Source organism: Coloeus monedula (assembly GCF_965178545.1).
Source record: "Coloeus monedula genome assembly, chromosome: 7".
Lineage (NCBI taxonomy): Eukaryota > Metazoa > Chordata > Aves > Passeriformes > Corvidae > Coloeus > Coloeus monedula.
Genome location: NC_138787.1, coordinates 17,651,667 through 17,673,916, shown reverse-complemented (window position 1 = coordinate 17,673,916; position 22,250 = coordinate 17,651,667). Strand labels below are relative to the sequence as shown.

At 38.1% G+C, this 22,250-nt stretch overlaps 1 protein-coding gene across 2 annotated transcripts in view; it reads left to right on the top strand.

Annotated features, from left to right (window-relative positions):
• The window catches only part of AGPS (alkylglycerone phosphate synthase), a 53,304-nt gene extending 35,538 nt beyond the window's left edge, over positions 1-17,766 (top strand). For both annotated transcript variants that reach the window (XM_082285074.1, XM_082285073.1), the window contains 7 exons: positions 407-519; positions 2,051-2,120; positions 3,059-3,120; positions 4,907-4,996; positions 5,388-5,487; positions 7,177-7,234; positions 14,381-17,766. In XM_082285074.1, coding sequence (XP_082141200.1) covers positions 407-519; positions 2,051-2,120; positions 3,059-3,120; positions 4,907-4,996; positions 5,388-5,487; positions 7,177-7,234; positions 14,381-14,502 — 615 coding nt within the window. In that variant the 3' untranslated portion in view covers positions 14,503-17,766. The remainder of the gene's footprint in view (positions 1-406; positions 520-2,050; positions 2,121-3,058; positions 3,121-4,906; positions 4,997-5,387; positions 5,488-7,176; positions 7,235-14,380) is intronic.
• Positions 17,767-22,250: the final 4,484 nt, after the last annotated feature.

The window sequence follows — 22,250 nt, the reverse complement described above, 5'->3', positions numbered from 1 at the left end:
CCAGAAGTTTTTCCTTCCCTCCACATTCATGGTGGTCATGGTCTTCTTCCTGCTTTTACAGTTGATAGGAATAGTTGATAGAAGATAAATGTCTCTATTGCTCAAAGCATTTAAGACCTGTTTTTTTCTACAGCATAGGTAGACAGCTGTTATGTCTATCCTGCTTTCTAACAGGAAGAAAGAGGTGACAGATAATTTCTGTTATTTCAGTTGACCTGTCCTGTCAAGGAAAAACTTAGGTGTTCGGGGAGTAAATTTTTGAAAGATTTTCTTTGCCAATCATTCCTCTTAATTGCAGCAACACTTACTGACCAGGGCACGTGCCATGTGTTTGAAAATTAAAAACTTGTTCCTTGTGTTCTACCACGTAGACTGTGACTAATGGAAAGTTTGTCTCTCTTTGCAGTTTAAAGGATTTGATCCCAACATACTGTGTGTAGCTACCTTGCTCTTTGAGGGTGACAGAGAGAAGGTTCTTCAGCATGAAAAGCAAGTCTATGATATTGCTACCAAGTTTGGGTATGCTTTTCAAAGAACATTTTCAATGTGAAGCTGGGAATGAACTGTCCAGGGAAAAATTGGCCTACCATATTTTTGTAGTGGTTACTGTACAGATATGTTCTCAATTTACTAGTTTGAAGTGTCAGCAATCAATTAGCTACTGAATATTCCCTTTGATACACATGGCTTGTACTAACTCTTAGGTAACTTTACTGAAAAACTTCAGCTGACTGTGTATTGCAGAAGAATATTTTAGTAAATATAGAATGGATGTTATTAAAGTGGAAAGTAGCCCTTTTAATTGCTTACAGGCATGGAAGCAGCTTGTTTTGCAGTACTAGACTATATTTTAACTACAGAAAGGGAGACAAAATCATAAGGGTGGTATTAAATTTTTGCAGAGTTCATGTGAGTTTACAAATACAAGAAACTTCTTTGGTTTAAAGAGTGCAGTGATTTTCTGTCCCACAAAGGGACAGAAAACACTCATTGAAGTGGCAGGCTGAATAATGATCAGGCAGTTTCTTTCCTTCTGCTTTGATTAAGTGTGATTGATGAAAACCATCATTAAAACTGTGATTTGTCAAGAATGTACTGTTATTGCTAATATTAGTCTCAGCTATTCAAATATACACATAAGTCTTGTTTTATCCATTTCAAGGTTATAATTTCTGAAATTTGTGCTTTTGTTGTGCTTTCATTCTATTACTTGAACTGTGAATCGTTTTGTATTTTGGTATTTCAAGATGATGATGTATTGATAAGGGGGGAAACTTCACTGTTAGATCCACTAGAACATGGCGCTGTCTGTGCTGTTTTATTAAGCCTATTAGTGAAGCGTTTAACAGTGTAACCTGGTTTAAAATGCTAAACCATGTAATGGCTTTATGGTATAAAATACTTTAATTCTATGCTTCTTCCAGGGTGTCTGATTTCACATGCACCCCCACACCCCCCTCTTTCAGATTTATGGGAGCTTGTAGGAAGACTGATTCCAGATGCATAGCACTTTCTTGTTCTTAGAAACCAATAGTTAAAACAAATGCTTTCATCATGATCCTTGATAGACTAGTGAAAGCAAGGCTTCCTTTTTCTTTAGTGCTGTGTCTTTTTTAAATTCATTCAGATCTCTTACGCTTTGGCGATCTTAAGTCTTGGGGTCTCATGACCTGTGAGCATACAAGTACACAAATTCAACATGCTTAGAAATGTAGTTACCCATGTTCCTGTTAATTAATATCTGGGATGTACTGTGTCTACTTGTGTTTCTCCACTCTTTTATGAGTTTTGAAGGCTGTTATTTTAAGATCACATCAAATATTTTAAGTTGATCTCCCAGTTATGGACAGAAAAGAGAAATGAAAAAGGTCTGGTCTGAAGTAACTTCCGATTTCTATTGAAGAGATCTTACTATTAACAAGCTGTATTTTAATACAGCTTAGGCAGCTAAACTTGCACATACATTTAATAATCAAAGTTATTTTATAAATATTTTTGTAAACTGGTGACTAATTGGGTGGAAAATTAATTAAATTCTTGTAAATTGCAGTGGCTTGGCAGCAGGAGAAGATAATGGACAGAGAGGATACATGCTGACATTCGTCATCGCTTACCTTCGGGTAGGTCAGCTTTTGTCTGTCTGCTGAAACTTCTGTTAATTAATGTAACAAAACATAGAGATGTTTCTTTGAAGATGCTTTCTCTGAAATCTGAGTGCAGCCTTCCTTGGGTGATATCTCAGACTTCTCCCAGGGCTTGTATCTCTTCCATTTCTGAGCAGTGATTATTCATGGAATTTCATCTGCAAAACACCATATAGACATTATTTATATTCTTGTTAAGAAAATAGCTTCTTATAAAGGGTAGGGAGAATTAGATTGAAGAATCCACAGGCTGAATGAAATCAGGGGCTTGGAGTGTACTTGAAAAGCTCATGTGTTCACTTGTCTTTTTAGTCTTCTTTGGAGACCTGCTTATGACTGTGCTTTAAATCAGAATTCCAAGACAACAGACTTTTAGTCTAAACTGCTGCAGCTGTTCTTATGAATTTTAGTCTTACTGTTTGAGATTTTATTTTTCAGAACAATATGCACATCCTGAGTGCTTGATTTGTTGGGGTCAAATCACTGAATCTCCCTTTATTTCAGCAGGCTGTGTGTAAGATGGGCAGATGTTTGTCTTTTTTCTATCTAGATAGCAACTACATTCCAAAAAAAATGTTTCTACTAGGTGTTATACTGATTAGCACAGTGAAGCACTTGGTTTGATATTAGAGTGATACAAATATTTGATTAGTGTAGATGTACTGACAGTCTGACAAGTTGTCTCATTGTAGCCATGACATCAAAATGTTTGTCATCTTTGTCTTTTAAGAGCTTCCCTATTTCCATAATAATAAACTTATGTCACTGGGACATATGATGGTTTTGCTAAATTAGAATATCTGTTTTTCTCCTGCAAACTAAAACATTGTTCAACTGTTAGCTGTATAGCATACACTGGAATCCCAGATGCTGATGCTGAATGTTACTAATAATTTCCTTATTCTTTTTATTAGGACCTGGGCCTGGATTACTATGTAATAGGAGAATCATTTGAGACGTCTGTTCCTTGGGATAGGTAAACTGTGATTACTCTTAAGAATTTCTTAAAACTTGATTTCATTCAAATTATTCCTAACTCCTGTTTGCTCATGAGGATGCTTAATTTAGGCCTTGTGTATATTGGATGCACCCTGACATACCTCAAGTCTTGCAGCTGTGTGTTCTTGCTAAAGTTGCTGATAAATTACATACCAGGATTTTGTAAATGCAATGTAACAAGTATTCAGTAACATTTCTTCTTAGGTTAGCTTACTATAACAAATTTAGGACTTGAAATTACCCTGTTTAGGAAGCAGGACATTAGTGACAATAACTGCAGTGGGTGATGAGCAGCCACGTGTGTGGGATCAGCAGTGTATTTCAAATGGATGAGTCTGTAGTGAAGATGAAAAAAAATAAGTATATTTAAATTACTTTTTTCTTTTTCCAGTAATGTAGGGAAATGAAAACTGAAAAGGTAACTTTTGCCCAAGATTGAGATCTTTTTCCTAAAATTGTTCTATCTGTTAGCTATGGTTGAGAAACATTTGACCCACAACAGAGTTTAATATACAGAATCATTTTGGATGCTCCTGTCCATTTGGTAAGCCAGAAATCTCTTAAGTAGGATCTAAAGTGATTTGAATCAAAGCTTTACAGTATTCAATGCAAAGTATGATGACTTAAGCTGGCAAGCCTATGCTCTTGCTATTAAATTTAGTGGCAATGGTAAATTCCAGCCCATTTGAAATTGGCAAAGTATCCTAACTGCGTAGAAGAAATCTGAGGACAATTTAAAAGCAAAAGTGCTCCTTATTTTACTTCAGCTTTATAGATTTTGAAGCATGCTAACTGCTTAGTCACCAATTTGTTTTGCCTCTCCCTCATTTCAGAAGACACTGAATTTTTACTTAAGAACTTAAGAAAGTACTTAAAATTGTTGTCACCAAAGCAAATGCTTTGAAAACCTTTTTCTGCTTTGACCTGTAAGAACCATGTAACTTTCCATAAACTGATTAACTTGTTCTTGATGGGTAGCAGATACTTGAATAAAATATTTAGTTGACATTCTTATTCACTAAATGGTTAAATTCTCTTGTGTTCTGTGAATCTTTAATGTAGTTTAAAATCTGTGTAAAACATCTTAATCTGAATTATAGCACTGCAGACCTTTGTGGGAGAATGTATAACTGAAGAAATGGTAATTTGAAAAACAGTGATTTCTTTTGGTTGCTTTAGCAGTTTGTTTGTCCTAGAAGATTTTTAATAAAAAGCAGAACAAGCATGGCTTATGTAAAGGTCTAACAGCTCTTTGCCATATTAGAATTAAAGCATTTCAAGCTGGCACAGTAGTGCACAGCTGAAGGATCTCCAGTTTTGGTCTTGCAGCAAAACAAAGGTATGAGGTTAGCGGAGTTTGCCAGACCTTTGAGTTCTCCAGCTTTCTCCTGTGTTTGTTAACTACTCTGCCAAAACTTTGAGGCTGTTTTGCTAAGAAAGTAAAAACATTCAGAAGTAGGTAATCTCCTTCTTTTTTTTTTTTTTTTGAGCACTTTTGACACCTTTTCCTTATGAAAAAGAGCTTTTAGGTTCTCTGTTTCTGAGTAAACTTGCTGTCAGGAGAAGTGCAGAAAAAGCAGTGTAGTCTTGATGATTACTATTCTTAGAACAAAGTCTAAGCTAGTTAACACTGATTTAGAAGGTCCTCTTACATTGCATTAGATTATGCTTTTAAAAAAGGTTGCTGAAGTTTTTTTTTTTTTTTAGAAGTTGTATAAAATCACATACTAAAATTTTATATTTTAACGAGTTTCCCATTACAGGGTTTTGGACCTTTGCAGAAATGTAAAGGAAAGGATAGTAAGAGAATGCAAAGAAAAGGGTGTTCAGTTTGCTCCTCTTTCCACCTGTAGGTAAGCTGTGCAATAATCTAAATATTTTTTCTTGAATCCTTGTTTAGTAAGAGATCTAGTGATGATATTACAAATACTAGTGGCCATGACCTTCCTCTTGAACCTGCAAATGGATTACATGTAAGAGTGGGGAATTCAAGGGATTAGTAGCAATTGCTTAGGCTTTAAACTCTTGCTTATATGGACAAGAGTCAAGTGTAATGACTTAAGAGCTTCAACATTCAAAGTCATAGCATTGAGTTGCTCATGGATTATGAGCAAAAAGGATAAAAAAAATTTTAATAAGATGCTATCCCTTTGAATAAGAGAAATAATCTTACGAATTTTATAATGTCACAGTGGTTGGCTTAATGTCATAAAGCTTTGTTTGTAATGCAGTTCTCTTCAACAGGGTGACACAGACTTATGATGCAGGTGCATGTGTCTACTTCTACTTTGCCTTTAACTACAGAGGAATTAGTGATCCTATTCATGTCTATGAACAAATTGAGGTAATGTATACAAAATGCAACAATAGATAAAGGGGGAAAAGCTGATGACTTGTATTATATTCTGAACCTGTTGGCCAAGCTTACTGAGTTTTGCAGGAAAGATCTCACAAGTCTGTCCGTAAAGCTTTGATCATTATTCGTAATAAGAGGTACATGTTAATAGTTCATCAAGTAGAGAAAAGACTACCAGGTGACTGTTTTAGATATCAGTAAATCAACAGTTCTGACTGAAGTATAGGAGAGATGACCTGGAGTTTCTTGGATGGCAGAAACTTCAAACCTTAAGCCCCAAATCCATGGGAAACTAGTCTTCCTTAGTTCTGTTATTTACAAAGCTACTTCTTCTGCTTAATACTCAGTCTGTAAGATGCATGGTAAAACTATCAAGATCATCCCTTATTAATAGTGCTGCATGTAGAGAGTAAGGAATGGGAGTGTCTCATGCTATTTCTGTTAGGCCCAGATAAGCACTGGTCTAAGTCCAGTCTGTTAGGCCAGTTGCAGGCTGCTTCAGCATTGGCAAAGAAGCTCTGCAATAATTCTGCTTTAACACTTTGGCTGATGAAACACTGTACTTGCCTAGTTAGGGGAAACTAATATCCTTGTTACCTTGAAGACATAATTCTTAGAAAGACTATGGCCAAACTGCCTTTTGTCCTACCTTCTGGTTCCTATGCTCAAACTTCAGCACCAGTAAATTGCTAACAGGACTGTGGAGAAATAGTATTTATAACTAGGATATCATTCTTCTCATGCTTATTCTTTAGAAATTTCTCTTGAGTTTAGCAAGCAGATGCAAAGTTTTACCTACAAGTTCAAAGGCTTCCATGCCTGTTGCATGTAGGGCACTGAAGAATGTAATACTTGAGTGTTTATTTAATGAAACTGTACTAATACCTAGATATTACTTTTACTGGAGTTAATGTGATGACCTGGATGCACATCTTCCATTGTAGTGACTAAATTTGACCTAACAAAGAGAATTTGCTGACCAAGTATATGTACTCTATGGCAGACTGAAAGAAATCTCTTAACTGCATGGGTACAGTTATATATGTTATTCCTAAAAAAGTACACTCTCTTGAAAAAAAAACATGTAGTTCTTGGGCTTAGAAAACTTCCATTGTTACACCTTCTAAGCTCTCTACTATTGAGAGGTGAATGGCAAAGAAGATTCTACAACTTGAACATTAACATAAAAAAGTAAATTTTGTTTTCTGCCACAAACTACTCTCATGAAAGGGTTGTCATTTGTAAAGTACCTCACTGCCTCAGCCAGGATCTTGGAGATCTTGGTTGAACTCTGATCTGAATAATGGTCTTGAATCACTCTGACAACCCTGTTTTCACACTTCTTTATTGAGACTTAATCATCTTCCAAATGACAACCCCAGCCACTGGACTATTTAAGTTTTGGCAATGGGAAAGTGATCCAGAATATTCTATTGTTGAGTAATAAATTCATTACAAGAGATGCCATTTGAAATGTCTTGGCTTTCATAATGTTTATTTAGAAGACTCTTACTTACCTTTATCTGCAGACTTGAAGTATAATGTTTATATAGTGTACCCTAATTACTTTAGAAACTTTTCATACACTTGTATGTATGAGTGCAATAGCAAGCATTTAATGAAATCTAAAAATCTTGTGCATTTTCTGTTGAATAAATACATATCTTTCAAATTTAGAGGGCTGCTAGAGAAGAAATACTTGCCAATGGAGGAAGTCTTTCACATCACCATGGAGGTAATATTCTCAGTCTAATACTAGTCTCTTTGATACTGCTAAATATTCATGAGTACATAAAATAATTTGTAGTAGAACTCTGAAAAGTATTTTGCGGCATTAACAGAAATTACTGGGGGGCGGTTGAGGGGAAAGGAGATCTCCTGGCATTTTATCTAGAAATTTCTCACTCTTTTTCCAGTTTGTTCAGTTTGTCTTAAACAACTTCTGCTGATCCTTGTGCAGATAAATATTCAGCTACAAAGACTTGAAATGGGAGTTTCAGAGTTTTAAGACAGTTTTGTGGCCCCTGTGTCTTTGTGAATGCTGTTAGCCCAAATTCTAGAGCACTTAGGCAAAGTGTCTGAATGAAAGAGCCAGTGACTTTAAACTGGACTGTGTTGCAATCTACCATTTGTTGCATAATTGATGTTAAGTAAGTGTTGACATTACTGGTCTGCTGTCTGATAAGTTCTAGCTATCTAGTTTCCTCTCTTGGAGTTTGGGAATTACTTGCCCTGTATTACTAGCATCTTCGCAAGGTATTTTCTGCTTTAATATTAAGAACCAATGTAATGTATAAATGATACTTCCTATACCTGATGCTTTACATATGCTTTTCCCACCTACATGGATAGCCTAATTTGATTGCATGTGTCCTATGTAATGCTGTAACCTTGGATGTCAGGAAGACTTGTGAAGTCAGTATGATTTGTGCAGCTATCTTCTTGAAACTGGTTATCTTAATGCATTTCTTTTCTCTGCTCTCGTGGGACATTGCCTGGTCACAGATATAAGAGCAAAGAAGAAGGGTAATGGTTTAAAACTAGAGAAAAACTTTGTCATTCTAAAAGTTCTATGTGGGGAAAAAAACTAAGGGCAGAAGTTGTACTTTGAAACAGTCAGTGACTTCCTAGACTTGAAAATTTTAGCTAGGGCTGTTTTCAGGCATCCTGCTTTGTGATGGAAACTGAAATGGACCTGGCTTTAGCAATATCAGGATATTGAAGGATGTGTAGGTAATAATATGAGTGAAAAGGTTTCAGTATTTTTTGTTTGATATGCTCTTATGGTCCTCTGATTAAATCTTTAATATGGTGGTGTAGTGGACCTGTCAATTCTCACACACTAGATGTGGAATTAGCCCCATGATGTACTCTCCTGCTTTCCCTGCTGTGGCAGCTCTATTTTACTGACTAGCATTTCATCCATTAACTTGCATGCAGCTGGAGCTTGTCACACATTTGGATGTATTTGCCCTCAGCATATAAAAACCTTGCTTACAGCATGTGTTGAACAAGAAAAAAAACTATTCTATAGCATTTCAAACCCTTGCACGCTTGAACTTTGTGACTCCACAGCTATGGAAATGGGGTTTCTGTTTGACTTTGTATACTCCTGTTGTTTGCATGACTGCCTCTGATACTGATACATATTTTCTACTTTGAGTGGTTTTGTCTGGCATTGTGTTCAATATTCAAGATGAATTTTTTCCAGTTCTTAGTAGATGTGCTGCTGAAAATTAGCCTAATATTGTCAGTTTTATTTACTGACCTTCAGGCCTTGTCACTCTTAGTACTGCCTGGTCTATTGTGTGGTGTAAAAGAAAATCCTGGTGCAATTTCCTTTGGTGTTTGTCTTGTAATTGTGATTAATAACAGTTGTTTTCACTATCTGGAAACAGACAGGCTGATTTGTCTGCGTACAATCACACTGTGATAAATGGAGCTATTTTAACTCTGGGGTTGTGTATCAGAAAACAGATGTAGTCTGGGACTTGAGGCTATGGGAAATACAAAGCCTGCTTAAGTCAATCTTCATATACTCCTTGAGTGAAGAAATGGTCATATATGGCAGTTTGGGTTGTGTAAATCTCTAAATTGCTTTACATCTGGGGAGGTACTGACTGCAGGTAGGTACACAGCTGCAGTCCACCATGAAAACTGAAATCATGGTGCTTTGAACTATAGGAAGAGTAGCTTGAGGAAGACTTTACTGTGGATGCATCTTCCTTTCCCCCGACCGCCCCATTACAGCTGTCACCCTGCCTTGACTGTGTCCTGTGCTCAGAAAGGGATATTGCACATCTTCAAGCACAGCATTGATCCTTCTGCTTTTCTGGGCACTGGGTATCTTCAGATTTGAGAATCATGTAAGTAAGGTTGCTAGAGGGCCATAGATAGTGTTTACAAACGTAGCATTTAAAAAGCAGCATTAGGAATGACAATTTCTTGTAGATAAAAGTTTAAATTTAGATAAATAATTATTCTAATCATTTATGGCAAGCCCTAAAAACACCTGTATGATGTGTCACACCTTTCATTCTTGAATTTCTTTTTCATAAAACATGCCTTTTTTTTGTATGCATGAAATAACATGTGCTGAGGAAATATCAGTAGGTATGACTGGTGTATAAATACCACTATAACCCCTTTGGGGTACAGCATCAGAAAGGGAGAAGGTTGGGTTTGTGCCTAATCCCTTTCATATTATTGAGCTAAGGACCCATGTAAAACTAAAGAACAGTGTAAAAAGTAATGATGCATTGCTTCCCTTTGAGGGACTGTTAACTACAACTGGTGGCTTAAGGAAACAATTATCAGATAGTGGGGTTGAGGAAAATAGCCCCATTTAGCCACTTAACATAATAGAACTAATTTTCTTCTACTTTGTAAACAACTGGCTAGAATAAACGTTAACCAGGTAGCCCACACTGCACAGGCTTAGCTATAGTATCAGTGGCAGTTTATATAGGAAAACAAAAAATAAGAAAAAATCCCACAACACTAAAAACCCAAGCAAAACCCCCAAAACAAAACAAAGGAAAAAACAAACCTTACACCTTACCTGCATTCAATTACGTTTGACATTGCAGTTCTTTGGCATTAAGAGGCTGTGGCTTAAGCTATAAACTGCAGTAATTAATCCAGACAAACTACAAAATCTGATATTATAAAGTTCTTTTATGAGGGGGGATTGAACACATTCTCTTCTCTTCTACACAGGGGAAAAAAAATCTTCTCCTCTTAGGTTAAGTATACTAGAGCTTGCTCTACTCATCAGAATGAGTTGAAACTGTAATATTTGTTAGACATGGAGTAATCTCGTGTGAAATAATACAATAACATAACACAATTGTATTTTCCTCCTTGGTCTGCTGAAAGTGTTAATAGAATAGTCATCTTCAGTGCCTTTTCAAAAAAAAAACAGAAAAGGAACAGACCTCCTGATTCATCAACACAGAACTTGAACATATTTAAGCTGTTTAAGATACCAAGTAAAATATGCAAAGTGTTATGGTGATGGTAAGTGTTAATTATTTAGTAGACTTGGCATACGCTGGTCCAATGAACTCCAGTGCTGCCATGTTTTACATTACTGCACTGACCTTGCTCAGTATTGCAGAGTTCTCCCTGGAAGAGTAATAGCTTTTTAAGCAGTTTATAAGGGCAGGGAGCTGCTTTCTGGAGGGACAGGTAGCTTCAGGAAGAGCATGCAACAGCTGGACCTGTAGGACCTGTCACTGCTGCTCCTTCTGCAAAGCTATTGTTTTGCAGTAACTGACTCCTCAAGTTGAAAGGGCTGGAGCAGAGGAAGTACAATGTGCAGTGCCAGCAGAACCTATTTCCACTGGGACCACACAGTTCTATAAATCTGTTCTGCATGGGTGTAGAGTAATTCCTGGAATCAATCAGCTACATGAAAACTTTCCTTACAAGACTGTTTGTGTCTGCCCTGGTGCTTCATATTCCAAAAGTGAGAAAACCAATGGCTGCCTGCTGTTTGCTCACTCCATTTTTAGCAGCCAGATGTTTTGTAGCCATCCAGATGAATTTTTGAAGATGAGCAAGTGAAAAAGGGCAATGGAAAGATGAACAGCTTTTCCAATGACACCAGCATGGAGCAGCATGTATCAAAGCTGGGGAAAAGTTACTTAGACAGTTTATGTATTTCTCATTCATATGTGGACTAGAATGATGGATAAAAACCTAAAACTAAGGTTGGTGTTGGACTGTCTTTGGAGTAGCTACTGAACAAGCTCCTTGGCTTTCTGATCTGAAGTACCTTGTGTGAAGTAGGCTCTCTGCCATGCTGGGGGGTCTGTACTCAGTATAATAGGCTGGGGTTCAGATTGGAGGTTTCTGGCTTACTAGTAGTGAATGTTTTCAGGCACTATTAGACTGCTCAGCACACCTCAGGAACAGGCCACTTGACACCTGTAAAACTTGAAAACTAATTCTCTCGTACCTCATCTTGGACAAATAAGATCACTGAATCACAGAATGGGTAGGATTGCAAGGGGCCACAATGGGTCATCTCATCCAGTTTCCCTGCTCAGACAGGGCCATCCTAGAGCACCATTGCACAGGCTTGCGTCCAGAAGGTTCTTGAATATCTCCAGTGAGAGACATTCCACACCCTCTGTGGGCAGTGCTTGGGCACCTGCAGAGTAAAGAAGTTCTTCCTCATAGTTAGATGGAACTTCTGTGCCCATTGCCTCTTGTCCTTTTGCTTGGCACCACCAAGCAGAGCCTGGCTCCATCCTCTATGACACCGTCCCTTCAGATGCAAGATTAAGTGTCTTCAGAGGAAGAAGATGCAAGAAGGAAGGGCTGTGTTTGTTTCCAGCTGGGGCACAAGGATTGTGCATGTGGTGGTGTGTATAGCTGAGTGGACAAGTAGTAACTTGCTATGCTAAGCTACTACAAATTGATTTGTTAATAATGTTATGATGTAGCATATAGAATCAGGGGGTTCTGATCTCATTTTTTGATTGAGAAAAGTATACAGTGCTAAAAGCCTGTAAGTGCTAGATGCTTGTATCAGTTCTGGTTCTGTGCAGTCTCCCATCAGTTCTAGGTAAATGCCATCATGTAGGGCTAAAACTCAAAAGTCTGCTTTCTCTAGGCTAGAAATGGGAAGTTGGTTTTCTGTAGTCTGTGATAAGATCAGGCTTAACTGAGACCTTCTTGTTAGGGGAGTTAAGGCCTCCTTGAGTGCAGAGCTGTTCTTTAGCTAGTCTAAGAGTAGAGGTAAGCAACTTTGTCACTTGGGATTGCTTTTATGTTCACAGAAACATCTTTTACTATTATGGCATTTTCTTCCTCCTTTTCCCTTCTTGTCCTTGGAGCCAACTGGGTTGTCCTGTGGAGAAGGACCAGAAAATAGCACAGCACTAACCTGAAGTGCAGCAATATATAAATGACTTTTCTAAGTTCTGCTCTCATTTTCACAGAGCCTTTTCTTCACTTGGTCTATTTTCCATTTTATCTGATGGATCAGCTTAGAATTTGGAGAGATTACCTCAAGGCTTTTTAACTCTAATGTGAAAACTTGAGTAGTTGAAAGCTCCAGGTATATTTTATTGACATGAACGGTAGGAGCAGGGGATCAACTTTGCTGTTATCAAGGGGTTAAAATCTTTTTGTTGAGCATGTTTGTGAAGGACTGCTGGTAACTGTAGTACAGCTTTTTTTCTTTCCAGTTCACTAATCAGATGTATGTTAGATTTATTATTGCAAAAGTATAAACCATAGAAAATTTGACAAGATAGATGTGTAAATTATCACTTTGACAGAACTAATGATGCACTCCAAGCACCTTCTGTTTTCCAGCACTTGGTGAGCGACTTCATTAAATATGCAACGACTGTTTGGTGCTGCTCAGACAGTAGTTCAGTTCCTTGTGGAATTGCATTATTACTGGAGGTGTAAAAGAGGCAGGCATGCTAGCTGTTGGGCAGCCTGCTGTGATTCTAATGTGCTCCATCTTGTTGGAGCAGTTGTTTGCAGTCTTTTCAGGACAATTACATCCATAACCACAGAACACATTCACTGAAACTATATTACAGATAACAGTTGAGAATAGTAATGACTGTTCTTCAGCTGCTTGTGTAAGAGCCAGTGTGAGTGACTTGAAGGGATGGTCAAGCCACATCCACGATTCAGGTGTTCAGTAGTAGTAGTAAAGTTTTAACAGATAGAATTCAACCACATCAGCTTGCTCAGACAGTCACATTGTAGTGATAGTATATTCACAAACAGGGATTCTTTCTTGAGCTGGGGCTGCAAAGTACAGCCACAGTTCCTACCACATGACAAATTATTTTGTCCTTCAGTTGTGATCTTTGATCTTGACACACATGCTGCTAGTAGTTGTTTTCTAGCAAACTGCAAATTTCATTCTGTCTCACATTATTTGCTTTTTCTGTCGGCATTGTGACTGGCTCATATTCCTTAAGGTAGAAACAAATATACTCTGTTCTCCAGAGGTGTCCTTGTAATTTATTATTCTGATGACAGTTTGATGGTTACCCTGAAACAGGGCACAAAAGATGGCTTGAATTTAGCTTCAGATACTCTTAAAGCTTCTGTCTCTCAAACCTTTACTATGTCTTATCATACTGACAAATGGATTGTGTTTCAGGCTGACAAGTTAAATGCTAGAGTGTGTTTAATGAAAAAAATGTCCTCAGTTTTGAATGATCTCTTAATCAGAGTTGATGATTTGGTTAATTAGCATGTGAACACTTGGCCATTTAACAGGACTATTATGAGAATTTAGTGAAATGAGTTCTTAAAAGATTGTTTCAGCTTTGTTTGTATTTGGTATATGTTGTGAATAGCCAGTTTTACATGGGAAACAAAGCTCTTGTGTAATGCTATTGAGCAATTACCAACCAGCATAGAAGTTTTCAAATGAAATATTAAACCTTCTTCGTAGAAAAAAAATTTTTAGCTATTTAAACCAATACTGGTTTAAGCTTGATTATTGAATTACATTTTCACTTTAAAGTAATCAAGAAACGTAGGGTTCTGCTTTTTAGTAATCTCCTCTACAGCTGACTACTTAAAATCAGTTTGTGGCTTTTAAAAACTTATTACTGATTCCTTGTCTTAATAGAATATGTGATTTCAGCCTAAGCTTCATCTAAATTTCATAGTTTCTGAGGAAAGTAGACAGTGTGGAACACAGTCCTCCTCTGGGAGTATGCTGAGCTTAATGAGCTTGATAGTCTGGTGGGCTCAATAAATCAAATAAAGCAAAACATTTCTCAATTTTGAATAAAAGCATTTATCACACAGTGTTTATTCATTCATGGTCACAAGATTGATTGGCTCCTAGAATCCTGCCATATATTGAAACACTTTGTTTTTGTTTTTCCAGTAGGCAAATTGCGGAAGCGCTGGATGAAGGAGAGCATCTCTGATGTTGGCCTGGGAATGCTGAGATCTGTTAAAGAATATGTGGACCCCAATAACATCTTTGGAAACAAAAATCTTTTATAAAGCTCTGCACAAATGATGTACTAAAAATTAAAAATTACTGTTGAAATTCCTCCACTTTCATTGTATTGATATCCCAGTAATCAAATATAACATAGACTAAACTTTAAAAACTAGTAACTTACATTGATTTTTGCTACTCCCTTCCCTCTTCCCCCAATAAAGTGTAAACATCACTATTAATGTTTATGGACTTTTACTTAACAATGTTCCAACCTACTGGGCACAAAGTACAAACCAGGAAATGCAAATTTGGGTTTCCAAGTTCAGCTAGGCAGCACAGCTGACAGTATTTTCAGTGCTGGATACTGCCAGATGTTTCTTACTTAAAGCATCCCCCGCAAGGAGGACAAAGACTGACAACAGTGTTTTCTACAGAAGCAGCTGCTCAGCTCAGCCTCTTGCTAAAGGAAAGCTGCAAAGAGACAGATGAGAGAACACCAAGGAGTATCTCCCTGTACTGAATTAAGCATGTAACAGAGTTGTAACCAGCAAATACTTAAGAGTACAAATGTAGGCTTTAATCAAAAGAGACAGTGTAAGTCAAACTACTAAAAATTCAGTAGTCTCTCCCTGTAGTACTGCTGGAAAATCTTACACAATTGAACTGTTCTGAGTTGTATTTGCATTGCTGGGATAATCTTAAATTAATTGTAGGTCAGTCACTAAGTTTTGTACAATGGACGTTTCTCACTGTACGTTGAAAACAGGTTTGTAACAAAATTTTGTGTTCATCTGTACTTCAGTCCTAGTGTGTATGGGTTTTGTTCCCATTGTGTTTGTTTTGCACAGATGCAAAATTTCTTTTTCAGTTATTCAAATGAAACTGCCCAGCACTGTCTTTTGAAACAGTCACAACAGTTTAATAAAACACTTTAATGGACAACCTGCTGTCATCCTGGAAGTGAGATTTCCCATTTGTTTTGTACAGTTTCCTATGGCCTTTATGAATCATTTATTTACTTCACAGTAGCCACAGTTTTAATTGTCCATTGAACTTTATGAAAATGAAATATTTTCTTGATCCGTATCATGTGAGAGTAAGCATTTTTACATTGAAACTTGAATCTTAATCAGTAAAATAAACAAAGTATTTGTCAATACTCATGATCCATTTTTAAGGTGGGTTCTTTCTTAAAGCAAATTATCCAACTTTTTGATAATTAATGTATATGCATAAGATAGAAAAAAATACAGACTATCCTTTGAGGACACTGTCTCTAGGCAACTGCTTCACAGCTCTGTAGTGTCAGTTTGGACACCTTTTGTATTGGTAGTGCCGCTAATGAGGAGAAAAAGATAAATTGCATTTTTGTTTTTAAACTATTTTAGAATACTCTCTAATTAGCTCTCAGTTTTGGTAATATACCAAAAAGAGTATAAAATTCTTGGAAAAATACTGCATATCAGACAGTTCTGAACTTGTTCTAAGATTAATTTCCATGCTACAATTCAAATGATTGAAAAACACGGACACTCAAAACATGACTAAACTGCATGCTGTCAAGGTAATGAAAGAAAATGTTTTTATGATCTGCAGGTCGTAAGACAAGAATGTTCATGTGATACTTTAAATGCAGCTGGATTTATTTTGAATGGTCTTTATTTCACAACATTTCAGTATATAAATCTATTAATTTTTCTTGTCCCCAGAGTTCATATTTCAGCAGTAACCAAAACAGTAAGTGTAGTCCGTTTTAGGAGACTGAGCCTTCACACTGTGGTTAAGTGTTCCTTAAGTACACAAAGGTGTCTTGGTGAAGTGAATCTGCACATGGTGGTGCAGGGGCTTCCTCACCTCAGCTGCACAGTGGTGACTCTGTGGCCACAGCTGGCGTCTCACTGATGACTTGTGTCATTCCCCAGTGGAAGCCTTTCTAGGAGCTGGTAAATATGAAGGGTGTTTATGTGCCTCCATGAAAGTTTGTGTAACTATGAAGAATTAATTTTGAAGGAAAGCATGTGAAGCTTTTTTGCAGAATGACAGCACAAAGAGTAGAACAAGTAGTCATAGCTTAGTAATACTGATCTCTTAAGATTTTGACTAAAGTACAACACAGCTCCACAACATCCTTCCCATTTTTAAATTTTCTGACTATGGTTTTTCTCATCCTTTTTTGTATTGAAAGTACACAGGTAAAAACTCCTTATACTCTCTAACCTTTAAATAGCCACTGACTTCTGAAGTGATTTAAAATGCAGTAAAGATTTTTACTGTATGTCAGTTGCCCTATGGGAAGGTGAAATAACAAGGGTCCCAAAGCACTGTCTCTGGATAGCTCTGAGGAAAAGATTAACTACAAATGTAATGGATATTGCTGTCTTCCTAAATACTATCTTACGAATGGGTCAGAGCTTAGTTGAAACTGCAGTTGAAACATATGTATTACTGTCTTTAATTTCACATTTAAATTGCTAATGCAAATAGAAAAAAAATGTAATGCAAGTTCAGAAGACCTAGATAGAGATCATTCACCATTTAAACAAAATCTTACTTTCTCTAATACTATAGTCTTCCACGCCTCTTCCTTCTGAATGCTCTTTCTTTCTACGCACTTCCCTTCCTGTAGCTGCGGCCTGTTTAGGGATGGAGTTTGATCCATGCAGATTAGAAGTGCTGATGCATAACACAACTTTTGCATTTGCTTGACTATTTTGGCCATATGTAAGTTACAAGCAGTTTTAATTAATCTTGTAATGACTTCCAATTACACAGCTTCTGCTCCCTTTGAAGGAGGAAAGGTGCAGAGAGTGACTGTGGCTTGACTGTAAAATCTGTTTACATTAGAGAGACCTTTATAAAAGTCTGAGGGGAAAGAAGCAAATCTGTTAAAAGCTGATCCAGGATCTAAATCTTACAGTCAAAGAAAAATGTGTCTTGATTTGACTTACAGTATAATAGAGATGTCATCTTTGCCTTACAGCTGTGAAAGAGGCAAGGCCAAATAGTTCTTCCATAGCAATGTTAATTAACTGAAACCAATTTCAAAGGGCAGGAATACATTAGCACTGAAATTCAGAAAACACAAATTGCTTCTCAATCTTGGAAATGTATGTTTATCAAGGTTGTAATTTAATTTTCTGCAAATAAAGCCAAACAGTGTTTGTCATTTTAGTGTGAGATTAACTGTAAAGCTTCAGTTGTAATGTTAAGAGATTACAGAACCTTATATTATTAATAAAAAGAAAATTGGCCTAAACCAGTATGTGGTTTTTTGTGATCAAACTAAACAAATATATTCTACTAACTTGTCATATTGCTTCATTTTAATTTGGTGATGATCTCTTACCTAAGGAAAACTATTAGGAAAGCTTTGGCACTTGCTGGGAGAGAAGAGATTGAATTTATAAAAGTATGCTAACAGGAGCTCTGCTTTTGTGTCCCGTGTAAAGCAAAAACAGGAAAGAGAGAACTTCAGGGAAGGAAGGGCAAAACAACACTTGAACGCCAGGCTGCTTGGTTGAGAATTTCACCCCTTTGGTGAGGGCAGGACAGGGACAATGTTGAGCTGCTCTTTGAAACTTCTTTCAAATATAGTACAGAAGCAGACCTTGTCTTACTTTGCTTCCCCACATTTCAAAGCCCTGTTGTATTAAGCTGTTGCAACAGGTATATTGTTTCCTGCTGCTGTGCTCATCTCACGTAAAACTTCCTTGTTACAGGTCCTGGAATCTCTTAGAGTTCTGCGTGCAGCAATGCATCACGTGTGAACAGAAGCAATATTTCACAGTTATCTGCATCACTGCTATGAAGTCTTTGTGCCTTTTAAGCTAAACTGGCTGAAATCACATTGCTCTAAAGAAATGTTGCATTGTCTTGTGTTAGCACCATTATTCAGTCTTAACACATTGCACAAAACCTGTAAAAGGCGTAGTATGCAAGAGACAGAAGAACTAATGACATGGTTCACCTTGTACAACTATGACAATTTCTCAATTTTTGTGTGCTTGCTCACAGGAAGGAGAATACCTGGTCATCAAGCAGTTTGTGTTTTCCTTCTATTAACAGCATTAAAATGCAGTATTTTTACTCGGATCCACTTTGTCTCAATCTGAAGGAGATTTTAGATGATGATATACTTGTCTCAGGATGACAGCCAGGCCCCATCAGTGTTCTCTTTGTTTGAAATACATAAATTTTATAAAAAGTTGGATCTGAACTCACAGCTGTGTAAATACTACAGGCTCACTGTTTATGGTTTTATAGTCCCAACACTGACTTTGAATTCCACATTACCTTTAACATAAATTGATGTCTTTCCTCAGGCCCTCTATGGAGACCAGAATTGGCAGGTGGCTGCTTTTTTCAGTGTCAGCTTTAAGGTCTGCTTTGCTCAAAGGGCAGAGGTGGTCAGAAATACTGTGCAAAGATGTTTGCTGTGCTGTCTCTGAAAAATACTAGTGCTGTCAGTTTGAAATTAAAAATTCCATTTCAAAAATATGGGGGCTATGATATTTTAAATCATACTGTTATTTGCACTATTTACCAATACAAATTGCAATAATATGTATCTTTATTGAAATGCTGTGAAATGTTTCATTTATTAATTTGTTTTTGCACTTTGGAAAAACAAAGCATTGATCTTTTTATGGGAAACTTTATTAATCTTTCATTTTGATTCAGAATAAATCTGAATTTCAATCGACTGTTGGTAATTTCCAGTATAACATTCCTATTTGAGTAGCACTCTGCCTGTTCACACCTTTGTGGTAGTCCGTAGTATTGCCTCCCCCCCACCAAATGGGGCCCATAGCAATTTTTACATTAATGTATTTGTTGTAGTACTGTAAATCATGGCAGCCTTCTAAAGGATAAAACAGAAGTGTTGACCACAGCAGTGGATTTGTGTGTGTGCTAAAAGACAATGGACAAAAATTTGATTATGTGACTCTAGTCATGTAAGGTTTAAGTTGATGCTTCTAAAACTTGAGATCAAATTAGGAAATAAATGAAAAATGTTTTTGTTTAAAAATAATACTTTAAAACTCTAAATTATGAGGAATGTCAAGTGATTGTCCCAACTCTGCTGTTCAATGTCATCTGGCTTGTCTGAGTGTGGCTGACTTCCTACAATGCTTCTATATAGCAAAATATAAAATGGATGATCTCCAGACAGGGTCATGATACAACTACTCCCGTTTCAGGGGGCTGGAAGGGCTTGGCTCTATTCCCACGAGGGACACAGACACGGAGCGTGTGGATATCTGGCACTACCATTGCACCAGTCAGTGCTGGCTCAGCAACACGATAGTCAAAGCATTTTAAAGACAAGGAATATCACTGATGTTATGTACTCAAATTAAGTTTGGCAAATACTGAAAACATAAAAGGGCAGTTTGGTAAGTTCAGTTCTTGACTAGACTCAGTCCTGAGGCTGTGGTAGTAATGAGAAGGTACAAACCCAGCCGCTGACCTTGCTCCCTCCCAGCCCGTGGCAGCAGCCGGCAGTGTTTCCTGTCTCGCTCTGTTCCTGCCGCCGCAGAGCAGGAAATCCTGACTGCCCAGAGGCGAGGCTTAAAAGCCCTTCTGAAACATGAAGTGACACACATGCTCACCTAGCAAATACATAGCAGCTGGGTAAATACATGTAGAGATGAGGCCATAAAAGCTCGTTATTAAGGGAAGTAAATCTGGCTAATGTTAGAAAGCAAGATGTGGGTGAGCTGAACGCAATACTTTGGTAAGTGGGCAAGCCACAAGGCAAATTTACCTTCTTAGTACTGTTGCTTCTAGAAGTACAGGGCAACGCTGTTCTTTCAGTCAAGTGTTTTAAAATTAAGATTTTCATACAAAATGAAGATTTTGTCTTTCTCTGTTCATGCTTGTAACTGTGTTATGCCTGAATTCTCAGTTATGTTCAGTTTTGCAGGTTACCACATTCTAGTGCAGGAAAATGAAGAATAGAAGCTGCTGGCTTCCTTGAAATGGTATCGGAGCTCAGTTTATTCGTGCAGAAGTGTAATTGGTAGCCTTCTCCTTAAGAGGTGAGATCCCTTTCAAGCACATCATTAAAAACAGTCTGCAGAGAACAAAAACAAGCTGTGAAAAGGGATTGGGGAGAGACAAGGCCAAAGAGAAAAGATGCTGGAGGATGTTGCTGTAGCTTTATAAGGGTGGAGTCCGTCCGTGTTGTTACCCAACATGTGGCTAAGGGAGCAGGGTTTACTGTTTTTGAAGGAGGAGATGAGTGACAGCTGCCCAAGGGACAGTGGAGAAAGGCTCTCAAGAAGGTCCTTTCTCCTGTGCAGTGCAGAGGTTTAGCATCACCTCCTGGTACACAGAGGCTGTCCCTCAGCAAAGCTTCAGCGGGCAGCAGAGCCCACCAGCACGCTTAATAAAAACTTCTTTGTACAACTTCACCTGGCTGTTGCATGACTTACTGCTAACGAAATCATGACCAGGAAGCAAAGAGAATTGCTAATGAGGAAAACAGAGCAAGGGCAGTGCAAGCCAGTATCTTGTGTGTATGGCTAAATTACAGTGAAATGAACATCTGGCAGCAACAGTCAGGCAGACGGGACCTGGTTGCTACAGAGAAATGATAAATGTCAGATGGTAACAAATCTGCTGCCTTGGTTACAATTTAGTACTTTTTTAAGGCTGATGAGAGGAAATCACTATCTCTTCGTTTGTAGAGCTGTGTGCTGCTCTGCAGACACAAATAAAACGTAATGTTATTTCCTGTTCTTTTCAGTAGCTCACGTAAGACTCCCGTGCATATCTGGGCTCGAGTAGGTGTTTACAGCTGAGCCTTTGTGGGCTGCCTGCTCAGCCATGCTACAGCTTCGGGTCCTTCCTCTTCACCTCTGTCACTGTGTGATTTACATTACTAAAACCAAAATTATCCTTCTTGCTGTTGCAGAAAGCATAGGCTGATTGTCCCTTCCAAAAAAAAATGAGGAAAGAGCAATAGGGTCACTTTAGTTTTCTTTTGTTTAAAACCACGTGCTGATATGCTACAGCTGTAGACCAGTCAGAGCAAAGTTAAACTGGCTATGAGTGGCTGGATAGGGAACCTTGTGAATGCCACATTAGTGATGAGTTAGCAATTGTTCGCTAACTGTAGCAATAAGCAAGACCTTCAGCAGCCAGAGCACAAGTACCCACCACTGGAGTTAAACGCAGCTTCCCTGAGAGGGAGCTGAGCAGGTTTATAAGCATAGGGACAGAAGCAGTTGTGTTTGCATCTCTTCCCTACTGCGTGCAGACCCGCATGTTCCGTGTTGACTCTTGGCATCTCACATCGTAAGTGTGATGTTGTGCTTCTACTGTGAGTCTGAAGGATGGGATTTGCTCATTGCTTGCACATAAACTCTTCAGAAGCAGGATGTTTATGTGTGCCGACTTCCCAGGAAAGTGGCTGGGGAGTCACATGTCGAGACAGCAGAGGTTTGCTGATCTCCTGCCAGGCTGGGCTGTGTGGGTGTTTGACACACGGAGAGCTTCGCTGCCTCACAAGGGTTGTTTTCACTTTCTGCATCTGCAAACTCCTGCCATTTTATTCCAAATATACTTAACTTGCTCTGGCTGTGTGTATTCTGGTCCTGAGAGAGGCAGCTTTGTCCTTCACATGATTTCCAGCCCTGCCTGAGCAAATCCCACCTGCCTTGGTCATGGCACGTGTTGCCACACGCAGCCCCCCGACCCGTCCTGGCAGCCCCTGAGGACAGCTTTTTCCTCTGGCGAGGGGATGGTTAAACAAAGGAGAAAGAGGTCAAAAATCGCTTCCTGAGGGCTGCTGCTGGAAAGG